General features: G+C 38.9%; 1 protein-coding gene across 2 annotated transcripts; it reads left to right on the forward strand.

The window, feature by feature from the left end:
• Positions 1 to 786: 786 nt before the first annotated feature.
• Positions 787 to 23,296, forward strand: BRMS1L (BRMS1 like transcriptional repressor). Of its 2 annotated transcripts, none has more exons than XM_063290051.1 (10): positions 787 to 1,041; positions 9,993 to 10,083; positions 12,212 to 12,339; positions 13,704 to 13,783; positions 15,723 to 15,819; positions 16,770 to 16,853; positions 17,058 to 17,122; positions 17,989 to 18,028; positions 18,724 to 18,796; positions 20,838 to 23,296. In XM_063290051.1, exons 1-10 carry the CDS (start codon positions 906 to 908, stop codon positions 20,959 to 20,961), a joined length of 918 nt encoding a protein of 305 aa, XP_063146121.1. In that variant the 5' UTR covers positions 787 to 905; the 3' UTR covers positions 20,962 to 23,296. The 2 variants fall into 2 exon arrangements, with proteins under 2 accessions (XP_063146121.1, XP_063146120.1); XM_063290050.1 differs by having other exon boundaries at positions 791 to 1,041; positions 18,724 to 18,850.
• The last annotated feature ends 289 nt before the right edge of the window (positions 23,297 to 23,585 follow it).

Genomic DNA, 23,585 nt, shown 5'->3' on the forward strand with positions numbered 1-23,585 from the left:
ATCTTAAAAAGCAATTTACTCACTCTAAAAGTGTCAATATTTCAAAATAATTATTTTGAGTATGCTTTTCCAATTTACTGGTAAAATTAGGAGTTAGTGAGTCCTTGCAAAACAATCCCCCAGTCCCTCTCCAAATTCTGGGCCTCACATCTCTTAGGGAGACCTGGTTTTATGCCTTAACGATTAGCACGAACCAGCCAATTGTCGATGGTAAATCGTGATTAAGAAATCTTATCAACTCGGCCGTGTTATGGGAACGTGTCGACCCGAAAGGCCACACAGCAAATCACTTCTGCCTCTGGGAGCGCTATTGGGCCTAATTCTTGCAGCTACAGTGTACCCAGAGAGAGTGAGCATCTGAGACGCGGGAGTAGACGCTGCCTTCTCCCACACGTTGTCCCACTTGTAGTCCTCCCCGTTTGCCTAAATGCAGCAGTCCTCGAAAGAGGGCGTTCCCGAAAGCTTCCCACCGGGAAGAGAGGTAAATCGGTGGCTATTGCCCTCTCATCAATTTTGTTTTTATTTCAAGTAAGATGAAGATAGCGTTAATCTCCCTGCTCCAAATCTGTGTTTAAAGTACACTTAGACCCTCAGCAGCCTCTTTTCCCCCGTCTCCTGCCTTTCTTTCACTACCCGCTCCGGTGTACAAGCTTTCCCGTGAAAGACTACATATCCCGAAATGCTGCGCAACACGTAACACCCCACCACGCCCGTCTACGAAGCCCTGCTCCGCCGGCAGGGCGTCCACCAATGAGCGACAGAGAGGAGGGTTAAGTTGTGCGGCGCTAAGGTGGATGGCGGGGTTTCGGTGGGGTGGAGCTTCAGCACGTTAGAGGGCGTGGCCGGCGAAGCTGCTGTCCTGGTCTCCAGCGGGTGACGCCGGGCGTCTGCCGAGAGCGGACGGGATGCCGGTCCATTCGCGGGAGAAGAAGGAAAACAATCACGATGAGATGGAGGTGGACTACGGAGAAAACGAGGGCAGCAGCTCCGAGGAAGAGGAGTCCGAGAGCTCGTCCGTATCCGAGGAGGGGGACAGCTCAGGTGAAGCGGGGAAAGGGCTCCTAGGCGCACATGTTGGAGCGAAAGAGCGGATCTGCCTCGCTTGGGGGTAGATGGGGGCAGAAGGCAGGACTCGGCCCCGCCCCGTCCGGCTCTGTTGCTGGGCCAGGGCGATTCCGCGGTTTCTGCAACCCTTATGGCCCCTTTCGGCATTTCCCCCCACTCCTTCGCCGTGGGGGACGTGTTAGGAAGCCCCCGGGTTCTACGCCCCTCACCTGGGCGGGCAAGGCAGTGGCCTCACTTTTCTAATAGTTTCCTCTCGGGTTCACTGGGGAGAGCCATTCTCTTCTCTGCCCCTAATCCTTTCCCCTCGTCGTTCAGTGATAACCCTGCGGTGCTGTATTGTCTGCAGCCAGCCCAGGGGGTGAAATTTCTGTAAGCTGCGAAAGAGTTGGTTTCCTCCATGGCTTTAATCTTTTGGTGTGCCACAAAAAAAGAGTGCCACAGATGCATTCAGACAGATAGGTAGGCAGGCATCAAATTCTTGGGCCAGTGGCTTTATGGACAAAATTGCAAGATGGTCCTAGTATGAAGGATGTGGTTTGTTGTCTTGCTGTTTTTCTTTTCCTTTGAAAGAACAGGTGTTTTATAGTCATACCTTCTCTGGTGCCTGTGTTTTGCCATTGCCTTCAAGAAACAGGGTACGTGACTAATATAGCTTGAATGTTGTTTGTTGAAGCCCCTATTATTTTTTCTCTCCTCTGGCCCCAGATCTTTGGAATGTCACATACTTGTTTGATAAATGTTCACGGGGCATTTTCTATCCTATGTTTAGGGATAAGGTTAGATGATAATGGTTTCAATGCATGAATAAATAAATCAGTACTTCAAAACAAATTTAGGATTCACAGTAACTAACCAGAACAATACCTTAAAGCTTGCATTTGCCTTTTTATTCAAGACTCAAACAAGATACATGTGCAAAAATGTTGGCTGATAGTCTTGTGTGTTCCAGTTCTTTTCTCAGAGTGACTCTAAAACCACTGGAGTTAGTATGCTTGATATGCCATTCTTATCTTTAATGCTGTTCTACCAAGTGTGCCTTGGATACTTGGAAGTAAAGCATAGTGGGATTAAAGATAATTCGTCTCAGCATATAATTGGTTCATCTTAGCATTTGATATTGATTTATTAACCTTCTAAATAAAGAAATCACATTGTTATTTATAGGCATTATATCTGTGGCATCCTATGGTATTAGGATGTTGGACTGGGACCAGTGAGCTTCCATGGATGAGTGTAGAACATGGGTCTACCAATCCTGGAGCAATGGTAGAATGTAAATTTAATAATAAATTATATTCTATGAATTTGTCTGCCATTTTCTTTAAAAGCTAAGTTACTCATTTCATATATTTAGATATTGCAGGAATAAATGTAATTATTTTGTTACCTCAATCTTCTGCTGGTCATTTTCATTAAGCTAAAATACCATGTGAGCCAATATATTCTGTGGGAAAAATTCTGAGGGTACCTTCCACCCAGGGTGTGTTCAGATTTGGATGTTATAGATGCTATCACAGAGAGGTTTTTCCATCTACTATATCCTTCTCTAAAATCAAGTTGGATTTGATTCCTGATGACTTCATAGACAGACCACTACAGTTTTCTTAGCAGCAGTATGGAAAAGGTTTATGATGGTCTTCTCTGGAAGGTGATGATTTTCAGCTCCTCAGTCTACTCTACAACCCTGGAATTCTCCCATTGAAGCCCTAACCAGGCATTACCCCAATTAGCTTATGCACCCAGACCAGGCCAGCTAGGTGCTGCCACATGTTGACATGCATCTCTTTCCACTAATGTAGAAATAGTTTGATCTCAATATATGCTGCGCAACAGTAGGACAACATGAAACAGGGCAGCATGTAGAAAAAGTATACACATGGAGAGGCTTCTGCTGGTTGAGGAAATTGCCAAGCATTTACTCCTCCTTAAGTTTTACTTTGGGAAGGTTAGGCTTTTGTTTCTTGATTATTCATTGCTTCTCTGTATTAGAAGAACAGAATTTGTGTATATTGTTCTCCAGCATTCCTAAGAGTTATTAAGAAAGAAGAATAGTATGCTCTCGAGTTTCTCCTGATTCAGTTGAGTCAGGAGGCACCAAAACTCCTGTTTTTTTGGTAACTGTTCTATATGGTGGTGTCAGTCCAGACAAATAGGAATAAAATCATTTACATTTTATGGGATGGGAAATGTTTATCTTTGGGTCACGTGCCCATCTCTATTAGTTGAGGAAACAGATCTAAAATAATATTTTGTGGCACCTAGTCTTAGAAGCAAGGGAAATTCCCTTTCATTCTTGGCCTAGATAGCACTGTGTCATTAAAAATATGGACCTATCTTCATTCCTTTTACTTAATGACATTTTTTCTGGTTTAGAATTCAGCCATCAGCTTGTTGAAAGCTCCAAGGAAGAGGCCTAAGGTTAGCTCAGTGTTTCTCAACCTTGGCAACTTTAAGATCATGCTGGCTAGGAAATTCTGGGAACTGAAGTCCACTGATCTTTACGTTGCCAAGGTTGAAAAACACTGGCTAGCTCCACTGCTCAAAAGAAGCCATTTCGGTAGAACAGCACTTATACCGTTGAAGACGCATCTGTTGGAAGACTCCAGAATAGCATCTTTCAGGGAGGAATGAGGGAGGGTATGATAAATAGAATGCTTCACCCCTTAATTTCCCTTGTGTGCTTCTGAAAAAACAAACCTGATTATGTCAGCCACAAGCCAGTCATAGAGATTTTTGTTCCATTGGAATTGGAGGCTGCATTTGCACAGAGCAGAAAGCCAGGGGTCTAAAGACTTTTGTTGATGCCTTAAATTAAGCATAACAGATTAAACTAGGCTTCCTCACTAAATGTAATTATACAGGGCTAAACAAAATTGATGTGCAAAACACCTTTGTAAAACTTTGGGATGGTTTTTAGTAAGGCAAGAACAATTAATAAATGCAATACAATTATTAGAATGTCTAATTGCTAACACTAATAATGTCCTTCTGTGTCAATTGTTTTTTGACACAGTATATATTTTAAAGACTTATTAATCAATGAACCCAGGAGATTTTGAATTTTCTGTAATATACACTTGATCAACCCAACTTTTTTTGAAAGATCTTTCTCATGTGGAAGAAAATGAATTTCTTTTAGAAAAACAAATTGGGATTTTAAACTGCCCAAATTTGTGAATATCTTAGATCCCTTCTCTTAGAAGGACATATAACCTGTTAATACTCCACAAATTTGGTAAAGATGACAAAAATAAAACTTTGCAAATAAAAAGCCCCAATATTTCCACAGGTCAAGGGAAAAAAAAAATCCATTTAACTGACATAAATAAATAAGCTCTTTAAAAAATTAAAAACTAGAAGTACAAGTAATCTTAAAGATATATTATAGACATTAAATGAGATGCTTAAAAATTACATGCAACTTATAAAATAAATATAAAATACTTTAAAAAAAACTAATATAATTTTGGGTCAGTCATTCTCTGTCAGCCCAAACTACCTCACAGGTTGGATTGTTTTGGGGGGAAATTGGAAGAGGGATATGGATGAGCTCTTGGGCAAAAGAAGAGATATAGATTGAACAATATAATTATTTACAGGGACTTCAGAAGGGACATCTGAGTGAAAGAACAGTGGGAGGATGGGTTCCCTTAGCTCTTATATCTGACTAGGCTGTACAGACAGGTTAGGGCTGCTCTTAGTGTACTAGCCATGCTACTGCCCAGAATCAGGCTTCCTGAGCTCCTGAATCTCATTGTGGGGCTGGTGGTAGAGTCTCCTAGACTTATAGTGCCGGAGAACGAATATCTGCAATAATAATTTATTAAATGTAGTGTATATGCAGCCTGACTCCCAGCGACTTAGGGATAGGGTCCATAGGTGCTCAGGATTTCATACCCACCACTGAAATCACAAGCTTGTCTTAGGTTATCTCAGTCCTGACTCAGCCCTGGTAGATCTAAATGTTCACCTTGAAGTAGATGGTGTGTGATCTGAAGTTGGAGGACACTGTCATCAGTTATTTGCCATCATCAGACAGCTTTCTTGTCACCATCCCTGACCTCTGCAGGGGAGGTAGATTCATACGGTTTCTGAGGGAGTTTGAAGATTTGTGCCCAGCAGTCTTGTCTAGAGTAACCCATTCCTGATTAGAGAGGAGTAGATAGGACAGTGCTCCAGCTGGCTACTGGAACTTGTTTGTGAAGTTCCTTAAAGATAAAATTAGTCATATGTGCTTAGAGTTAGATAGCATTTGGATGGAATTTAACAGAAGGACTCAAGTAACTTCTTGCAATATTATCTGGGATTTTTTTTCTATTTTGTAGAGGAAAAGGATAGAAAGTCTGTAAAGTAAGTACTGCCACTTATGGGCTGGACAGTTGGATTGCAGAGATAATAAATGCCATCAGCCATTGGAAAAAAGCAGTGGTGCAGCTTCTCTCAAAGAAGCCATATCTTGATGAGGCCATATTAGGCAACTTCTGCCTTTTTTCCAACCTTCCCTTTGGTGAGGAGTCAGTTGCAGAGGATCTTGGATGAATGGATTATTAGGATCCTTTCAAGTCAGTATTCGGGCCTGGGCACAGGACAGAAAACAGCATTGGTTGCTATGGTGAATAACCTACATCAGGGCTTACAGAGTGGGAGTGCTCCTTTTAGAATTCAGCTTTGTAGCATCTTGCTGGAGAAAGGGGCACTGTCCTGTAGAAGTCCTGCTCCTACCTTAGTGGATGGGTCTAGTCAGTAGTAAAGGAGGATGAGGTATTAAGCTCCTGATAGCTGCAGTATGGGGTGCCATAGGGTTTGGCTTTCTCCCCATCCCTATTTAACACTTGGTGATAATGTTTTGCAGCAGGTTCACTATCACCACCACCATCATCATCATCATCTATCAGTCTGGACTATGGTATAATTAGCACACTGATTATATTCAATTATATGGTGCCATCCCAGCCCCAAGTCAAGCCAGAGTTGCTTAGAAGCCTTGACATCAGGCAGATGTCCAGTGTCTGAAGGGTGTGAGGTATTAGATGGGTCAAAACAAGCTGAAACTGAATCCTAGCAAAATGGTGTTACTGTTTATCTAGAGACATCTTAGCTCGTTGATGGTTCTGGGTAGAATTGCCTTCAGTTACATGTTCACAATCTAGGAATTTCCTGGACTCATAGCTCCTGTTGAAACAGCAGGTAGAAGTTGTAGCTGAAGGGTAGCAGTGGGGCTTTGCTCAGCTTAGGCTGGTGCAGCACTTGAACCTCTATTTAGATACTGCATAGCAACTCATGCCCTCTTTACCATGGGCTTAGACCTATCGTAACACCTTGACATGGAGCTGCCTTTGAAGATGATCCAGATGGAAGAAAATGCAGCAGCCATCAGCAGGTAAGAGCCGTTATTTGTAACATAACACACCAATTCTCTGGTTGTTGCATTGGTTACCTGTTGGTTTCTGAGTCTAGTTGAAAGTGGTGGTTTTAACCAATAAAACTAAGTGGCTTTGCTTTAGGATATCTTAGAGATCATCTACACATGAATCAGGTGGGGGGGTAGAGGCTTGGGACCCATCCCTACAACCAGTAAGAGGACATGAACCTGAAGACACTCCTCTCTGGTGGCCCACCCAGTGGGATATTTTTTCCGCAGAGGTGTGCCTGACTTGCTCCTTATGGACTTTCTGCAATACTGTAATGATGATTTTGTTTATATGGGCGTTGGTGTGTTTTTTTTAATGCTCTTTATCTGAGATTTTGTAGTGTCCTAGTGCCATTTTTACCTGGTTTGTCTGGTTGCCTTTACACTGTCTTTATAGGATTTTTGTTTTTAACCCTATATTGTAAACCACTTGCAATCTTGGGAGCTGCAGTTTATTTAAATAAATAAATAAGTAAATAAATAAATACTGAAAATACAGTACAGGTATTCCCCATAAGCCAAAGTGGTCTCTCTCCCTCAAACCTAGTCAATGAACTTTTATGTAGCCTTAGAACTGAAAAACTTCAGATTCCACAGAAAAAAAAATACTGGAAAAATAAGAAAAAACATGTTTACTTCCCTTTTGTTTTGCTAAATGCTTGCCAAGCTAGCATGCCTTGGATAATAGTCCCAAAACTAAACAAGATCAGAATCAATATTTTAGATGAGAGACCACTAGACCATTGCTGTAAGTTACACTGGGAGGTCAAAAAAAATTTCAAAAGAAGGCAGTGGCAAACAACTTGTTGCTAAGAAAACTGCATGGATGTGCCCATGAAGTCATCAGGTATCAAGTGTGACTCAAAAGAGGCTTAACTTCTGTTTACTTCATTAAAGAGTCCCAGAGTGATTCTCAGTGGTAAAAATATAACATTACAAAACTTTTTTTTTTAAGTACCAACTTAAAAAGCAAGCTATTTAACTCATATTGAATCCACCAGTTTTAAAATCAGCCATTATGTAAAATGGTACCAAGAACATCACTGGTGCATCATAAGTGTCTGGTGAAAACTGAATTACTAACAATGTCTGACGCACCTCCAAAGATTGTGGGTCTGACAATCAAAATGTCACAACTGAGAAGGCCCTTTCATGAATCACTCATGACTGCCTAGGCAGTAACCATCTAAACCACCAGGAGCAAGCCCTTCTACCCACGCACCCATCCCACTTCCCCAAGATCATAAAGCCTGGGCTGGTATACACTAGGGGAGGTAGTTCAACAAATTGTTGGGCTCCAAGCCTTTTAGGCACCATGTCAACAGAACTTCCTCAAATAAGCAGCTGATGCAGATTGCAGATCACAGGTAATGGTGTGCTAGTGTCTTAAGAGTGGCATGTGAATCAGCAGAAAGGTATTTGCTTCAAATGAATTCTCATTCCCCCCAAATATTATTTTGACTTTATTAACTCATAGACCATTAATTTAGATGGCTAAAGGCAGCTGTCCTTGAGTGACTTGAGAAATCATATTTCAAAGGGTCAAGAATAAGCCTGGTTCTGCTCTCTGTGTGCTTTATGTTCTATCTTTGATTAAGTGCAGAGGAAAATGTTGGAATCTGCCTTCAGCCATGGAAGGTCATTTGAGTGTCTTTAGGCCAGTCACTGTCTCTCATCCTAACCCATCTCACGGAGATGATGGTTGGACAGGGAACACAATGTGGGCCACCTTGGACTATTGAGAAAAAAGCTAATTTAACAAAATAATTATAGAGTAATGTACATGAAACAAACACATTTCAGTCTTTGTGGTTTGTTTCAGGATAAATTACAGTTTAGGATTCAGATGAACTTCTGATTGCTTTGTTACAACTGAAGGAGGGAAAAGGGGAGTGTGTAAATTTGTAAGCGGACAGATCTTTGCTGTTACCACAGTTAATGGTTTAATTGATGGTGTAAAACAACCATTATAAATTTTCCTGTAAAAATATTTTGAGGGCTGGGATAATTGTATTTGAGTGACAGGTGAATCAACAGGAGGTGATTTCTGAATTTGATCTGCCCTTACTTGGATTTTATTGTATTTTATATTTATTGATTATTGGTATTATTTATAATTTTATTGAATTTTAAATTGTTTTTATTGTGAACTGCCAAGGGTGTGGGGGAGATGGGCGGTGATAAAAATATGATAGATAAATAAATAAATAAAATAAAATAAATCTTGGCTAAATAACGAACTCTTTAAGTGGGCTGCCCAAAGGCTTCGTTTATCATTCTCAATCTTCCGTTTGTAATATGGGAAAAACAGCATCTTAGGTTATGAATATGAATTGGGAAATGTATTGTATGTAGAGCATCTTGAATGGCTAAAAAGTACTGCTTAAATTATGCACTTGATTTCCTGATATGCAAACTTGGTGTACTATACATTGAATTGAGTTTGCCTTGCAGGCGTTACCATACTGATAGAAGCTGAAGTCATATACCTGTTTAGGTCCTTGGGGCCTGAGTTAAGAAGGGGCCTAATACATGAATGAATATTTTTGTGGATCTTCATTTGTGTAATGATTGCCCAACCCAAATACTCAGACTCACAAGAGGTTGCTAAATGAAATCTGATTTATTAGGGAACTTAGGACAAATACAGAGAAAGCTGAGAATGAGCAAAAGCGCGCCAAATACAAACTTAAAACCCTCGGTGCAAACGTACCCCGCCTCCCTGCCAGCAGCACCGCCCGTCCCAGGTGCTGGCAACCGTCAGAACTGCTAGCCTGGGAAAGTAACCTTGAACACAACAGATAACCCAAACACATTCCAAAAGCAGAGCCAAGAGATAAATCCTCCCATCCTCCCGTGAAAGATGAAACACGCATCCAGCTAATGACATGCGAAACGTTACGATGTATCAAAGACATTGAAACGGCGAACATGACAATTTGTAAGTGGTGTTTTGTGGCTGGTATTCATCTTGCTATAGGCCTACAGTAGCAAAAGTTTGATGTTGCTTTATCAGTTAAGGCAGTGGCATAGGTTTGTTCATGCAGTCTAGACAGCATATTAAAATATATGTAGGTGTATGGAGTTTGTTTTACAGAACTAGCCATGTTATTATGAAATTATGAAAGCATAAGAATTTACCGTTATTTAAACTGGCAAAAAAACCTTCAATTTTTCTGTTGTTAGTAACATTCTTCTGCACCACATTACATTCCTTCTAATTGATTCATTCAAATTTTATGGTTCCTTGATAGTCAGTATTTCAAAAATTATAATGTAGCTGGCTGTAAGATGAAATGAATACTTTAGCAATATAGTTCTTTCCCATATATAGAAATAATTTTATATATTTGTTTTCCAGCAGATTTAGAAAGCATTCCAAATATTAATTTGATTAAACTTAATTTAGAACTTTAGCCACTCTTAATGAAAAGGTCAGCTTGGTCATAGATGCTGTAAAGTACATTGGAAGAGACAAACTAGTTATGTTTGTAAAAGTGGGTAATTTTCATTGCAGAAATGGATGATGAGGATTGTGAAAGAAGAAGAATGGAGTGTTTAGATGAGATGTCTGATCTTGAAAAACAGTTTACAGATCTCAAAGATCAGTAAGTAAACCAATGATTTAGAACTTCTCTGGGATTCTAATTCAGATGTAGTCTAACATATGCACTTTAACTTGTCCATCTAAATCAGGAGTGGGCAGAAGATTGATCAGGATCTGTTGGTAGATCTCTGAATAATTTACAGCAGATGAACAACAGTTTTTAAACTCAGTTGTTTATTGATTGCTACAATTCAAAAAGAACCCCTTCTTCCTTAGGTCTCTGATGCAAAGAAAACTTTGGTAAAACAAAAAACTGTGTGTGTGCATGTGTGTGTGTGTGCATGTGTGTTTATGTATGTATGTTGAAATGACTGTTCTGGTATAAAATGATGGGAAAGCGGCAGAAGCAACTTGCAACATTCCCTGCCTGCTTCCCCATTGACTTTGCTTGTGGGAAGCTGGCAGGGAAAGTTGCAAATGGTGACTGTGGGACGCTGCCATAAAGCCTCATCATTTCAGTCCTGATGTCAGCAAAATCCAATAAGGGTTACCAGAGACAACAACATACCTATTTTAACCTTGATCAAATAAACCCACTTTATATTCCTTTCTTATACTTCTAACTATCTTGGTCTTTAATCCCATCAAATAATGTCCTAGAACTTGATTTCTTTTCATGTTTTCTTTGTCCCTTCTCACAAAATCCTTCAAAATTTTAACAAGCCTCTTTTGTAAATCCAATATAGGAAAATTATCCAGGTCCCTCTTCTGGTTTGTTATTTGTATATTCCTTTTAATTATTAAGACATCAGACGGTTTCATTTGTATATCCAGTGTCACATCTTTTTTCACATCATTCTTGTAGCCTGTCATTTTTAAACCACTTTCAAATCAGTTTGACTTGTCCAGTAAAACTTGTTCTTCTTCCATAACTTCTTTTAAACACAGTCTATCTTTAATGGCAGACATTCTTAAAATTAACTTCTGAGTCCATTGTTCACAAATATCCTTTGATGCATCCAGTGTTAAAGTATTTTGCTCCATTCTGTATTAGTAATTCAAACTTAAGTGTTCTCCTTTAACTGTAGTCTTTAGCTCCTTCTGCTTCCCTCTAGCATCCAACCTTCAAAGTCCCATCTTATCATGTTCTTTTTTTTAGAATTCAAAACAACAGCATTTTCCCACAGGAAGGATTCTTTATAATTAATTTCAAAATCTTATTTCAGATCCATCTGGACCCTTAGTCTGTTTATAACTTTCAAAAATCAACATTCTAATTACCCTTTTGCTGTTTATTCCCAAAAAATATATTTTTTTAAGTCCTTAATCTTGTATTTAAAACTTCTTTTGCTAAGGATTGAAGGAAACTTACCTGGTGAGTGCTATAACTTGACACTCTGAAGGTTCCTAATAACTGAAAAGCAATTAAGTAATTCCAAAAGTGTTTAAGAAATAAGGTTCAGCACACTTTGTGTCCATAGGCTACATTGCAGCTGTGAGCTTGATTGAAATCCCTTGACTCCCAGCTGCTCAACTCTCAAGTTGACCACAAAAACCCCAGTTCCTACAGTCTACTCATGAGGAACAGTTGTCTGGAGTACACGTGGGCGATCTCACAATCTTGCCTTTTTCTGAAGAGACTTTGCTGGCCAGAATTCTGAATATTTATTGTTATTAGCTTTCCTAAAAGCACCAGTGCTGAAAACATGAAGTTTTTACAGAAGATGTATTGGGAAGTATGTAGAAGACACTGATTTAGATCCAGACTTTGCTTCCCCAAACAGGAGTTCCCCAGGTTTAAATTCGTCTCAGGAGATACTTCTTTTGACTGAAGGAAGTTGGTGGTGGTGGTGGTATCTTTTAAACTTTTTCTCCTTGTAGCTGATTGTAATCTATTTTTTTTTTCTCCCTTCCTGAAGATAGAGAATCAAAACAATTACCTGCTTCACTTTTCTGCCAGTAGGCTCACTCAGTGAATAGAAGGAACAGTTTCATATCCAGCCCAAGCAATGTCTAAATAAAAAGTTGACTGTAATTTAATGTATTTTTCAGTCTGTTTTTGAATCTTACTAATTTCTTCTGGGCTAGGAATGCCCATTGCCATTCGAGAAGAAATATCTTAGAAATATTAATGCACACTATTCTCTGCCTGTCTTTACTATAATGTACTCCATCTTCATTATATTAAGACTTTACAAAGAGAGATTAAGCCAAGTGGATGCAAAACTACAGGAGGTCATTGCGGGAAAGGCACCAGAGTACTTGGAACCACTGGCAGCTCTGCAAGAAAACATGCAAATCCGAACAAAAGTGGCAGGTAAGTGCATGAAGTATTTGTTGTTGACTTAATTAGGTATATCACTGCGGGGCAGGGGTAGAAGTAAAATGCTAACAAAAATTTCAGGGCTTCTGAAGCCTTTGACTTTAAAACAATTGATGTTGAAATTTCTGCTACATGTTTTGGCCTCATATTTAACTGATGGTAGCATTCCTTACAGAAGGGTTTCTCAACCAGGGTTCCAAGGAACCCTAGGGTTCCACAAGAAGTCACTAGGGGTTCCTTGGGAGATCACAATCTTATTTAAAAAATTATTTCAAATTTGGGCAACTTCACATTAAAGGGGTAAGTTTCATTTTTTATTTTTAGTTTAAGAATACTGTTAATGCATATATACAGGCCTACACATGAAATGAATATCATAATTTTGTAACCTCTGGCCTATATTTGAGCCTGAATGTGCAGAGGTTCCCTGAGGCCTGGTTGAGAAACCCTGCACTAGTCCTTTTTCTCTTGGCCAATCACTCACAAAGAAAAAGCCCAGTGGATTAGTTTTGTTTTATTTTTGCTGCCTACCAGGTGCATAGCAGGCAGGGATCAGTGGCTGATTTCTTATTTGCTTTCCAGAAGGAAGTGCTTCCTCCATTCAGTGGCATAGTGTGGAGCAAGCAACAAAAGAGGAGGACGGAAGTATGAACACTTTAGAAATGTTGGAGAAGTTCACTGGTGTTTTTCAGAGCTTTCTGGAGGCCACATCTAAAGCATTGGTGGGCCCGTGGAGATAGTTACATCTTCATTGTGATCATCATAATCTCAGGGAAAGAAGGAAGGGAATGTCTCTGAAGCTAGCTTTTTAGAATTAAGATTACATTATATGCAACTTGTTAATATGTTCACACTCTCCAGTCTGTTTACCATCAGTGCTTTCCTTTTGATTTTGACTTTTGCAGGCCATGCAACAAATATATAACTGATCTAGAATTTTAAAAAATGGGGGAAGGAGGGTTGTTCAATGAATAAATGGACTGTAAGCCTCAATGGCTGCCCATCTTGCTGGTCTTGCTGTTCCATGTTCACTGGACAAGTCTAGGGTAGGTCCTATTAGGTCAATATTAATTCAACCAGTGCTCAAATTCTATAAGTCTTCTGTAAATTATGATAGCAAATACTCTTACAGATAATGTTAAGATCTATAATTTTCAAAGCAGCATTTGAGCCTTTTAAAGCCAGGGGAGATATCTCAGTGGATTGGGATTAAAACTCATTTAGGCATTGCACAAATAGACATAAACAAATCTGTTTTGTAAATCCCACTGTTGCCTGTTGGGAATTTTCAGAATGGGTGGGTAATACATTCCATGATGCTTCTCTCCAGTTAATTTTAAATAAATGTTTATTTGTAGGTATCTACAGAGAACTCTGCTTGGAATCAGTGAAAAACAAGTATGAATGTGAAATTCAGGCTTCCCGACAGCACTGTGAGGTATTGCTTTTAGCTAAAATTGTTTTAATCTGTCTATAATTGATTGGACTTAGTTCTGAGGTAATATACACACCCAGCTAAGCTATAAAGTTGCAAAACAATTTGAAAATAGAATATTATACACTTACACCTACAAAAAAGGCAGTTAGTTTGTCTTGAAAAGTAGCTTGACAGCTTTGTTAGTCACACTAATTGTTCTTGTGAGATCCTTGCTTAAAGTTTTTTTTATTATGTTTCTGCAATTATGTTGAAAGCCTGTAATGAATCAAATGGCTCCAACTTTTCTATACATTTAGAGACAATATACATCCTGCATAAATCTTACCCAGGCTATTTTATGATACACATCAGCTATATGACATCATCTGGACCACATTTTTGCATATTTTGTATGTCGTTTTAGTTGCAAGAAGCACTTCTGTGATCCGGCGTATTAGCTGCATACTCAGGGAGAAAACAGAGCAGTGATATTATTTAATTCAATTTATTCATGAAACATTTAATGTTACTAAATGAGGTCAGAGTAAATGGATGGAATGTGTATTTTTCTAAACAATTTAGGCATACAGCCATAACATTGGCTTTTAGAGGGGAGAGCTTTCATGTAGCCTAACAGTGAATTTCACGTCCCCCACCCCCATTGTTTATGTAGCTTGTATGGTTTTTGTTCATTTCACTACTTCTTTCCCATGATCTCATATACCCACCTACCTTTGGTGAAATTTCTGATACCGTAGCCTTTTGTTATCAGTGAACCAAGAAACTCTGCTTAGAGTCCACTCCAAATCGGTATCTGATGCTAATAAGTGAGGAAGGCATTAGCACGCAGTTTATTCCCAATTTGATGAGCCATGGTTTATCTGATTGAAATTATTACCTGTCAGCCTTGCAAGGTAGTCCAAACAGGAAGCACCCCCAGATGAACTAGCTCTACTTTATTGTAAGGTTACATTAACAAAATCTTGCAAGTCTGAAAGTACGTTTCTCCCCTGTCACCTTTACAGCCCAAGAAACTAGGGAGGGTCCCTTCTGTGACATTTGCCATGCCCACATTCCTTCTGTGGGCTCAGCTGCCTCTTATCCAACCTTTCCCCTGGCTGTGGCTCTGTCTCCGATGGTCATTCCCACATACCATTACGTTACCTCTCATATAGTCCCTAATCATTTGAAGATATACAACCCAGATTCAAACAAGCATGAAAACAGAGGGCTTCGTCAATGGCCTGTATCCCCAGGCTGAATATTTATCCATCCATCCATCTATCAATCAAAGTTTATCACTGCCCATCTCCCTCCCAAGGAGGGACTCTGGGCGGTTTACAATAAAATAAATATTAAACATGCCATATGGATTTCTGCTCAAACAATGTCAGAGACATCACTGCGTCAGCATTAAATTTTTCTATGAACTTTGCAAATCTCGAATTCCTGCCTGCAGTGCCCAAAACTGTCTAGAGGCAAGGCCGGTCATTACTGGGTAAAACAGATCTGGATGAGTATAACAGGTGTAAAAGTTTTTGCATCCTTGACATCTGGACTCTTTTTGCACATGAAATAGGGTTTGGAAAACTTTGGGGTCTCCTTTGTTATGTCTTAAAGTAGCTACAAATTATAAAACATTTTTTAAAAAGTGGAGGCCTTTACTTTTTAAGTTAATAAGTTTAGGGCATCTCTGTTTTATTGGAATTGCATGTGCCTCCATTTTTCTGTAGCTCTTAGTGTTACCTTTATTCAGTAGCTTTTCATTTTCCATACCTATGATACTAGACTTTCTATTTTATGGAGTTTAAATAATACTCAGGACAAGAAAATCCCTTTTACGACATATACCCACTTGGAATTTCTGTGAAAAGAGAACATCTCTATTTGTGAGGATGTTATCTGCTTCACATAACTGGTGATGACCTTTCTCAGCATGAATACCCTATTTTCCTTTCAGAGTGAAAAGCTCTTGTTGTATGACACTGTTCAGAGTGAACTAGAAGAGAAAATCAGACGGCTTGAAGAAGACCGGCATAGTATTGATATTACCTCAGGTAACTTACTATTCAACAGATAAAGCTTGAATGGATGAATAACCGTCCAAACAAATTAGGAGCCATGTAATGAAGATTGCAGTGAATCACAGCATGTATTTAGTTTATCTTGGGAGATTCTATTTTGTCTACAAAACTAATTGAGAAGAACTAAAATAAGAGTCTTAAGTTATCTCTTCTGATTTGCCTTTTGTTTGCACTTTCTTCCTCAAAAATTTGAACAGCTAGCTCACTGTTTCTCAGCCTTAGCAATTTTAAGATGGGTGGACTTCAATTTCCAGAATTCCCTAGCCAGTATGCTGGGAGTTAAAATCCACCCATCTTAAAGTTGCTGAGGTTGAGAAACACTGAGCTAGCTCATGCCTCTTGATGAGGCCTTGGATTTGCTCCCTGGCATCTTGTGGTATCTAAAATTAATGTAAAACAGGGGTCCTCAAACTCTTCAGCTCATCGACTCTTTCATGAAGTTTTAGAGAGTTCATCGACCACTAACATTTATTATAAGAAAATAATTTAATAAATACTACTTTTAACTAATAATACTATGAATAACAACAACAACAACATTGGCCCCTTGGATAGCTCATTGACCCTTGGGGGTTGATATTGACCACTTTGGGGAACCCTGACTTAAAGGATTCATGCATATACTGTAGATAATTCACCATTCTCTGAACACCTGACCTGTTTGGAGGTGGGCAGTTTTTGAAGGAGAGGAAGCAAGTGTGGGGATGGGGCAAGGGAAGACAAACACACTTGCAGTGGTTTGGGCAACTTTTTGTTCTTACTGTTTTAAAATAGCCCTCATGTTACCTTAAATACCATTTAAGATATAAATCTGTTTTTTTTTCCAAAATGTAGAAACCTGTCTTTTCAGAGGTGCTCAGTCTGCAAGTATGTGAACTGTGGGTGTGAAAAAGGTGTAATTGCAACATTTTTCTCTTTCTCAGAGTTATGGAATGATGAACTTCAATCTAGGAAAAAAAGGAAGGATCTATTTAGTCCAGAGAAGAAGAAACCTGTTGTTGTATCAGATATCCTTTAAATATGCCATAAATACACATTCATCATGCGATTCTGTTTTGGGTTAAGCAATATTGTGCAAAGCACTGAAAAAGAATATAGTAAGCAGCATTAATAAAATGCAGGAGACAGGCTAAAGAAAAAGAAAATCTAATTTTAGTTTACACCAACGCTGTTCAACCTATCTCTTCATACAACCTCCTTAACATATTAACGGCCCTATATTGTGTATATGCTACAAGATCTTGATATACTTGAAGACTGGACAACAATAAGGAAGGTATCTATATTTTTAAGGCAAAGAATGGTGCCTAATTTTTAAAGTATTTATAATAATATACTTAAGAGAATTATACTTCGTAAAATTTATCTTGGTTTATTTATTTATTTATATTTCACATTTAGCTACTGCCCATCTCACTCAAAGAGCAACTCTGGTTATTTATTTACAGTAATTATTAGGGCTATGCATGCTTTGAAAACTCCCGTGACCCTTAAAACAGCCATGACTTCTTTTCAGGCTCTTACTTTAATGAATAGCCGAGAATTATACTCATGTGAAGTCTGAAGTGCTTCTACCAAATGATTTTTGAAGTATGTCCAGCCATATGAATTATATAAGACATACAAAATAATAAAACAGATTAAGTCATACTAGCATTTATGAGCAATTTAGCAGTGTGATTTTAAGAAATTGAAAACGTGAATATTTTCAGGATGCACCTATACTATAATATTTCCAATATGCACCTAAAATGGAAAATATCTTACTTTTGGGGGGAAGATGTTCCACTGAGTAGGCAGTAGAACAGGAAAGGCCTTCTTCTCAGTTAATTCCAAATGAATCTCCACAATTAGTAACAGAACCAGAAAGGCACTGGTTGCAGTATTTAGGTAGATCTCCATGACAAACTCTGGTCTTCTGGTATCTTAGTCCAAAGTTGTTTTTAAGACCTTGGGGGTTAAGCTTGGTGACACACACACACACACGCTTCTCGACACTGAACAGCAAGTTGTCTGTGCTTCCATGTATTTTTTTCAAAGGAGTTGACATGAAATTGTTCTTTAAAATGAAATTTCTTTAGAAGATAGCTTGCTAAAGAATGACTTCTTAAAAAAATGAAAACTTTTTTTTTTTAATTTCAGGCAATGGCTACGTTGGGGCCACATAGAGTGAAGGCAGAACGTAAGGCAACTTACTTGACTCTTTCGTGATTAATTGCATGGGACAGCCAATTACAGCTGCCAGTGCCCTACTGCACTGCTGCTGAAAAGCAGAGGCACTGTGACCATAAATTCACTGACGATGCACCCAAATGCCTTTTTTTCCTTGCTGTGATCCTTTGCGGAGTAACATTATCCACAGCAGCAGCTCCCCTGCTTTCCATTTCCTTTCCCACCCTAAACGTTACGCTGCAGTTCCTAGCAACTAGCTGAATGTGAGAAGATAACAACAACAATAGTAGGAAACTGATTCATGCCCTTGATGGCTTGAGGGCAATTTCTGTCATTTTGGAAAGTTGAGAAGAGTAGGTCTCAGTCAGGTGGCACCTAGATCAAATCAAATCAAATCAATAAATAAAAATTATTTAGAATATGTTCTCATCAAAGTAATAAAGCTGTTTAAACAATGTTACAGCATGAAAAGAGTTTAGCCAGTAATACATAATATTTAGATCCCAAGCTACCTATCACATGGCTGACCTAAGAGAATTTATTCATACGGATGTACTTTCAGTAAGAATTTACAATCTATTTCTGGTTAGGAGCTGAAGGTAAAGTCACTCATGCACGTATTAAGAGGATGTAAAGTAGAGAGAAAACAACTTCTTAAAGCAACTGTCACATTTCATCAGCATTGTCTGCGCTGCCTCTTTTCAGCACCTGTCAAGTTGGAAAAACACCTACACAGTACACGATCAGAGGAAGGAAGACTCTATTATAACGGGGAATGGTATGGACGTGGACAAACAATATGTATTGATAGGAAAGATGAATGCCCTACAAGGTGTGACTTTTTAAAATAAATTGAATAAGTTCAAGGATTTTTCCCCCCTACTGTCTTACGTGTTTAGGACATATGTAGCTAATTTATGGATAACAGTTGTGCAGCTGGTGAGGGTGGGAGTCCACAGCAAAGCATCCTTAACAGGGTAGCATCAGCCAGAGCAGAATATGGGGAGCTGGCAACTGGTTCTCTTTTTATTTCCACTTCAACCAAGCTTTTTTTCCCTCTTATTTTCCACTCCATCTGCCTCTAATGCGGTGTTCCTCATCCGGATGGCTGGCTGGGGAATTCTGGGAGTTGAAGTCCATATATCTTAAAGTTGCCAAGGTTGAGAAACACTGCTCTAATGGGAAGAATATTCTTGATGGGTTATTCTGTAGCCCTTGAGTCAGCTTCCCAAGAACTATAGTTGTAAACCTTAATTAATGTCCTTGAAATTACATTTAAAAAAAAAAAAACATTTGGGTAAAGTGCCTGAGACAGAAAGTGGTTTGGGATTGTGTAGAATTCAAGACCCAAGCCTGAACAAAATGCTCTGATTGATTGATTGATTGTATTTTTCCACCGCCCATCTTGAAAATGACTCTGGGTGGTTTACAACCCAATTAAATAATTTAATTTAATTTATTTTTTAAAATTAAATATTTAAATTGATATTTAAATAGAATTAAATATCAATTAGAAAGATACATTATAAAAATATAAAAATATAAATATAATAAAAACTCTAAAACATGAAACCCGAGATGGCAAAATCACAGTCTTGTTAAAATTTTCTGGGGCCACGTCAAGGTGCCAGCCACCCCCATGACGAACTGTCCCCGCATATATTGCAAATGGTACAGAATTAAAAGTAAACTTGTCTAATTAGACAAATGTGATGTTCTTCATCAAGGATGAAGACTTCTTAACCTCCCCTGGGAAGCATATTCCATAACTTAAGATACGTGGGCTGCCTGAAGCCACACAGCAGTGGAGGAAGTCTTCAGTACACCTCTTCATGCATGCCCAAGCTCCTGAACATTGTCTCCCTTTCAATACCTCAGCAAGTCTTCCACTTGGTTGCTTGGGTTGGAAAGAGCAGGACTGTGAATAGGAGGAGATGCATGTGTTACCAGGCACATTAGCACTGCTCTCCCCATGTAAATTATCCTCCTTTGGGCCTCTGTACCATAAGTGTCTATGAAGGCCGTTGGCTAAACCAGCACACTGGTTTAGCCAGTGGACGCCAAGCAAACTGTGTCTCCCTGCCAGCTTTCTTCGTTAGCTGCTCAGCTATGATGCAGTGAGAGATTTAAAGGTCGAACCAGCTGACCTGAGCTGAGTTGTGCATAGGCTAGTGCGAGGAAGACCATTATTTTAGGAATCTTTATCCCAGCCTTCGTAGAGCTTTCATGTAACATAAGTTCCGGGTTCCAGATGAACACTGGAAAAGTACATAAGATACATGATGAAATCATTGAATATTTCTTCCTCCAATATACATCTCTCTCTCTCTCTACGTTTACCCCTAAGGAAAAAGAAATATAGATGAAATAAAGTAAGCATCTCCAGTTTTGCTCTGTTTCACCTCACTGGAACGCTGTTTTGTAAATAAAACAGACCTAATGATTATGCCTAGGTTATCGTAGGATCGCTATAGATAGGCAACAAAACAGATACAAGCTTTTGGGGTATCACTGTTGCCAACTGCTGCTGCTTGAATCTAGTCATATATCCATACATGTTTTTTCTTGGCAAAGGAAAGCTGTTTAAAATGTGGATTCTTTGCAAATCAGTGCAATAGTATTGAGTATATTTTTAGCATTAGTGTTGTAGCATTCTGTTAGTTTCCTTCATTTCCCAAGGCACTTGCCATAATACTTTTAAGTTTTATTACCAGTAATTATAGTCCTGTTTATCAATTGCCATGCAGGTTGGGATAATACTGTAGTTGTATAGGGACACTAATGTGCTCCTAATTCCTCTTTTCCTTCTTCCTTTTCAGTGCTATAATTACAACAATTAACCATGATGAAGTGTGGTTTAAGAGGCCTGATGGAAGCAAATCCAAACTATATATTTCCCAGCTACAGAAAGGAAAATATTCCATCAGACATCATCACAACTGACTATTAAACTGACCAGACAGTGTTAGCCTGCTTGACGTGTCATAAGATGGAAGATGTATTTACTGTGTGCTCTCATCTATCTTTGTGGCAGTATCTGTGTATTTTTAGTAGTATAAGTAATCTTCATGCAGATGTCTTAGAATAGGTGACACATAATCATGCTGAACATGGCATTTTGCCTCTAATTTGGGTTCAGTGCGTGGCACAGAAAATAGCTTTGGATTGTCTGGAATTCACGGTTAAGACTGCAGTCCTGTAAAGCTTTGCGCGTGCGTGAGCTAGAAATGTGCATACAGGTACAAGGCACCTTTTGTTTTTATTTTTCCCTGCAACAGCTTGTATGACTGACTCAACAAGCCAGTTTTGAAGTTGCTTAATTGCAGAGGTGAGAGAGGGGAGTTGAAAAAGGATGAGGTGGAACTGTATTCTCTGGACATTTGTATAATCCTTCATTGTATGGATCCGTGGCTTCCGGGTGTTCCTGAACTACAATTCCCAGTATTCCTTACCATTGGTCCTATGAGCTAGAGCTGCTGGGCTTCTCCATCTCTGATACTGCCCCTAGCTTTTTAGAGTTATGCTCTAAAAACCACTTGTATAAAATAAGACGTAGTTGGCAGTTGTCTAAAATCCCGTAATTGTAAGATCCGTTGCTGCATAGCAGCTGCTCTTGTTTTTTAGCAGTCTTGCTTGTCTTGCAAACGTAGATTGCGTTTTGCAAGAGTTACATGGATATAGTCTAGTGGTGAAATGTTTTTTAAATTAACTGAAAACAACAAAGAGTGGGGACCCCAAAGCATTGGGCTAGTTACGCTGCTTGAGACAAATTGTTACCAGTTTCTTTGTAATGAAAGTTCAAAAAGTAGCCGTAGCTACACTGCTTCAAGGCAAATGGCACTATATCTCATAGTATTAAATTCCCTTTCTCTTCGAGTTAAAAGTGCCAGTTCAAGAAATGCTGAAATAATAACCAAAAGTATTGCTGCAAATACTGCATATTGACCTATAATAACATGTATCTATAGTTAAGCAAAGCGTAATCTTTCAAAATTGTATATTGGGCAAAAAAATGTGTTTGCTGCTTCAAAATCCTAGCAAGGTTTGGGTTTGTAAAACCTAATATTGAGGTAAGATCTTCTAGCTTTACGTGTTTCAGGCCTATAGGAGGGGGTGTGGTGGGTGTGGGGAGAAGACATTATTTGGTGGTTTCTGTGCACTTTAAATCCATTAAGATGAACTTTTGGAAAAAGCCTTTGTCTGATGGAAAAGACTGCCAAAAGTGTTTTGATGCTTGTGCTTAGATTGGTGCTAAATCTGACGCTTAATATGCAGCCCCAATCTTTTTATAGTCTTAGAGGTTCAGTGGATAACTTAATAATCATCTCAACTCCATATCCAGTAAAAATTGTAATGACAAGGATGAGTAGCTATATAAAGAAAGCTGAAACTTTTTTATAGTGGAGATGTGAACACAGTCATCCCTGGAAGACATAGATACCGAAAGGTTGTATGAATCAGCCACTCAGCTGCAGGCAAGCATTTTTTATCTGTTCTTTTACTTTGAGTTTTAAAGGCCCTGGAGGGGAATATTGCTTAAATCTCGATTCAATGGTCTTGATTCTGACAACTCTCATTTCAAGTCCTTACTGTGACAGCTTTTGGCAACCAGAAGATTATCACCTTCACTCATCAGAAAGCACCTGCCACTATTCAGAGATGGCTTTGTGTGTCTTGGAATGTATTTATTTTGTTTCTGGCACAAAGGATCGGCAACATCTGCTTTTGTATAGATCCATAGGTTGGAAGCACATCTGTCTCACTCTGCCTGCAATGTGTTATAAACTCTTTGCCTCCCAAAGTTGGGCACAAGCATAGTGTGGCAGGGAATTGTGAAGTACTAGCCTATTGCTGCTTAAACTGTTTGTTACCTGCTCATGTTTGCTTGCTTCCATGTAACTGGCAGTAGGACCCAGTTGCAGGTTAGCAAATTGTGTCCTCTGCTTGACAGTAGCTGTTACAATTATTAAGTCTCAGAATAATAAAACTGCTTTCAACTTTTTGTGGAAATGTATTTGCTGATGTTGGAAAACAGTTTGAGCATTGCCAAAAGTCTAGAGAAAACTAGGTTTGTGTATTTAATCTAGAAGAGTAGTCTTACTCTTTATATCACTCACATTAGCCAAACGTATATAAAGTATTAATGACAGGTTGGCTTTGACAACCCCTCTGTATGTACACAGTTTGATAAAGCTTTTTTTGTAATGATGAAATATTTGTATTTTTTAACCTAGTGTTTAAATAAAATAACTCATCATGGAGAATCCAGATAATTGAACCTATTGTCTGTGGTTTCTATATTGTAAATATGGAACTGAATCCAAGAATCTCTAGGGTTTTAAAATTATGCCACACAGTATAGTGAATCTAATAGGTTTGGTATGTCAGCGCTTGCGGCTGTCACTGTCAAACTACTTTTTCTTTTAATACGTTAATCTATGAATGAGCCCCAAGTGTAGAAAAGCCATTGGATGCCTGTAACAACAGCAATGAGAATTTGAGAGCAAACTTTACTATGCTCTGATTATTTGCCAAAGAAAAGATTTGCCTTGAAACATGCTGGGTCT

This window comes from Candoia aspera, chromosome 1 (assembly GCF_035149785.1).
Source record: "Candoia aspera isolate rCanAsp1 chromosome 1, rCanAsp1.hap2, whole genome shotgun sequence".
NCBI classification, from domain to species: Eukaryota; Metazoa; Chordata; class Lepidosauria; order Squamata; family Boidae; genus Candoia; species Candoia aspera.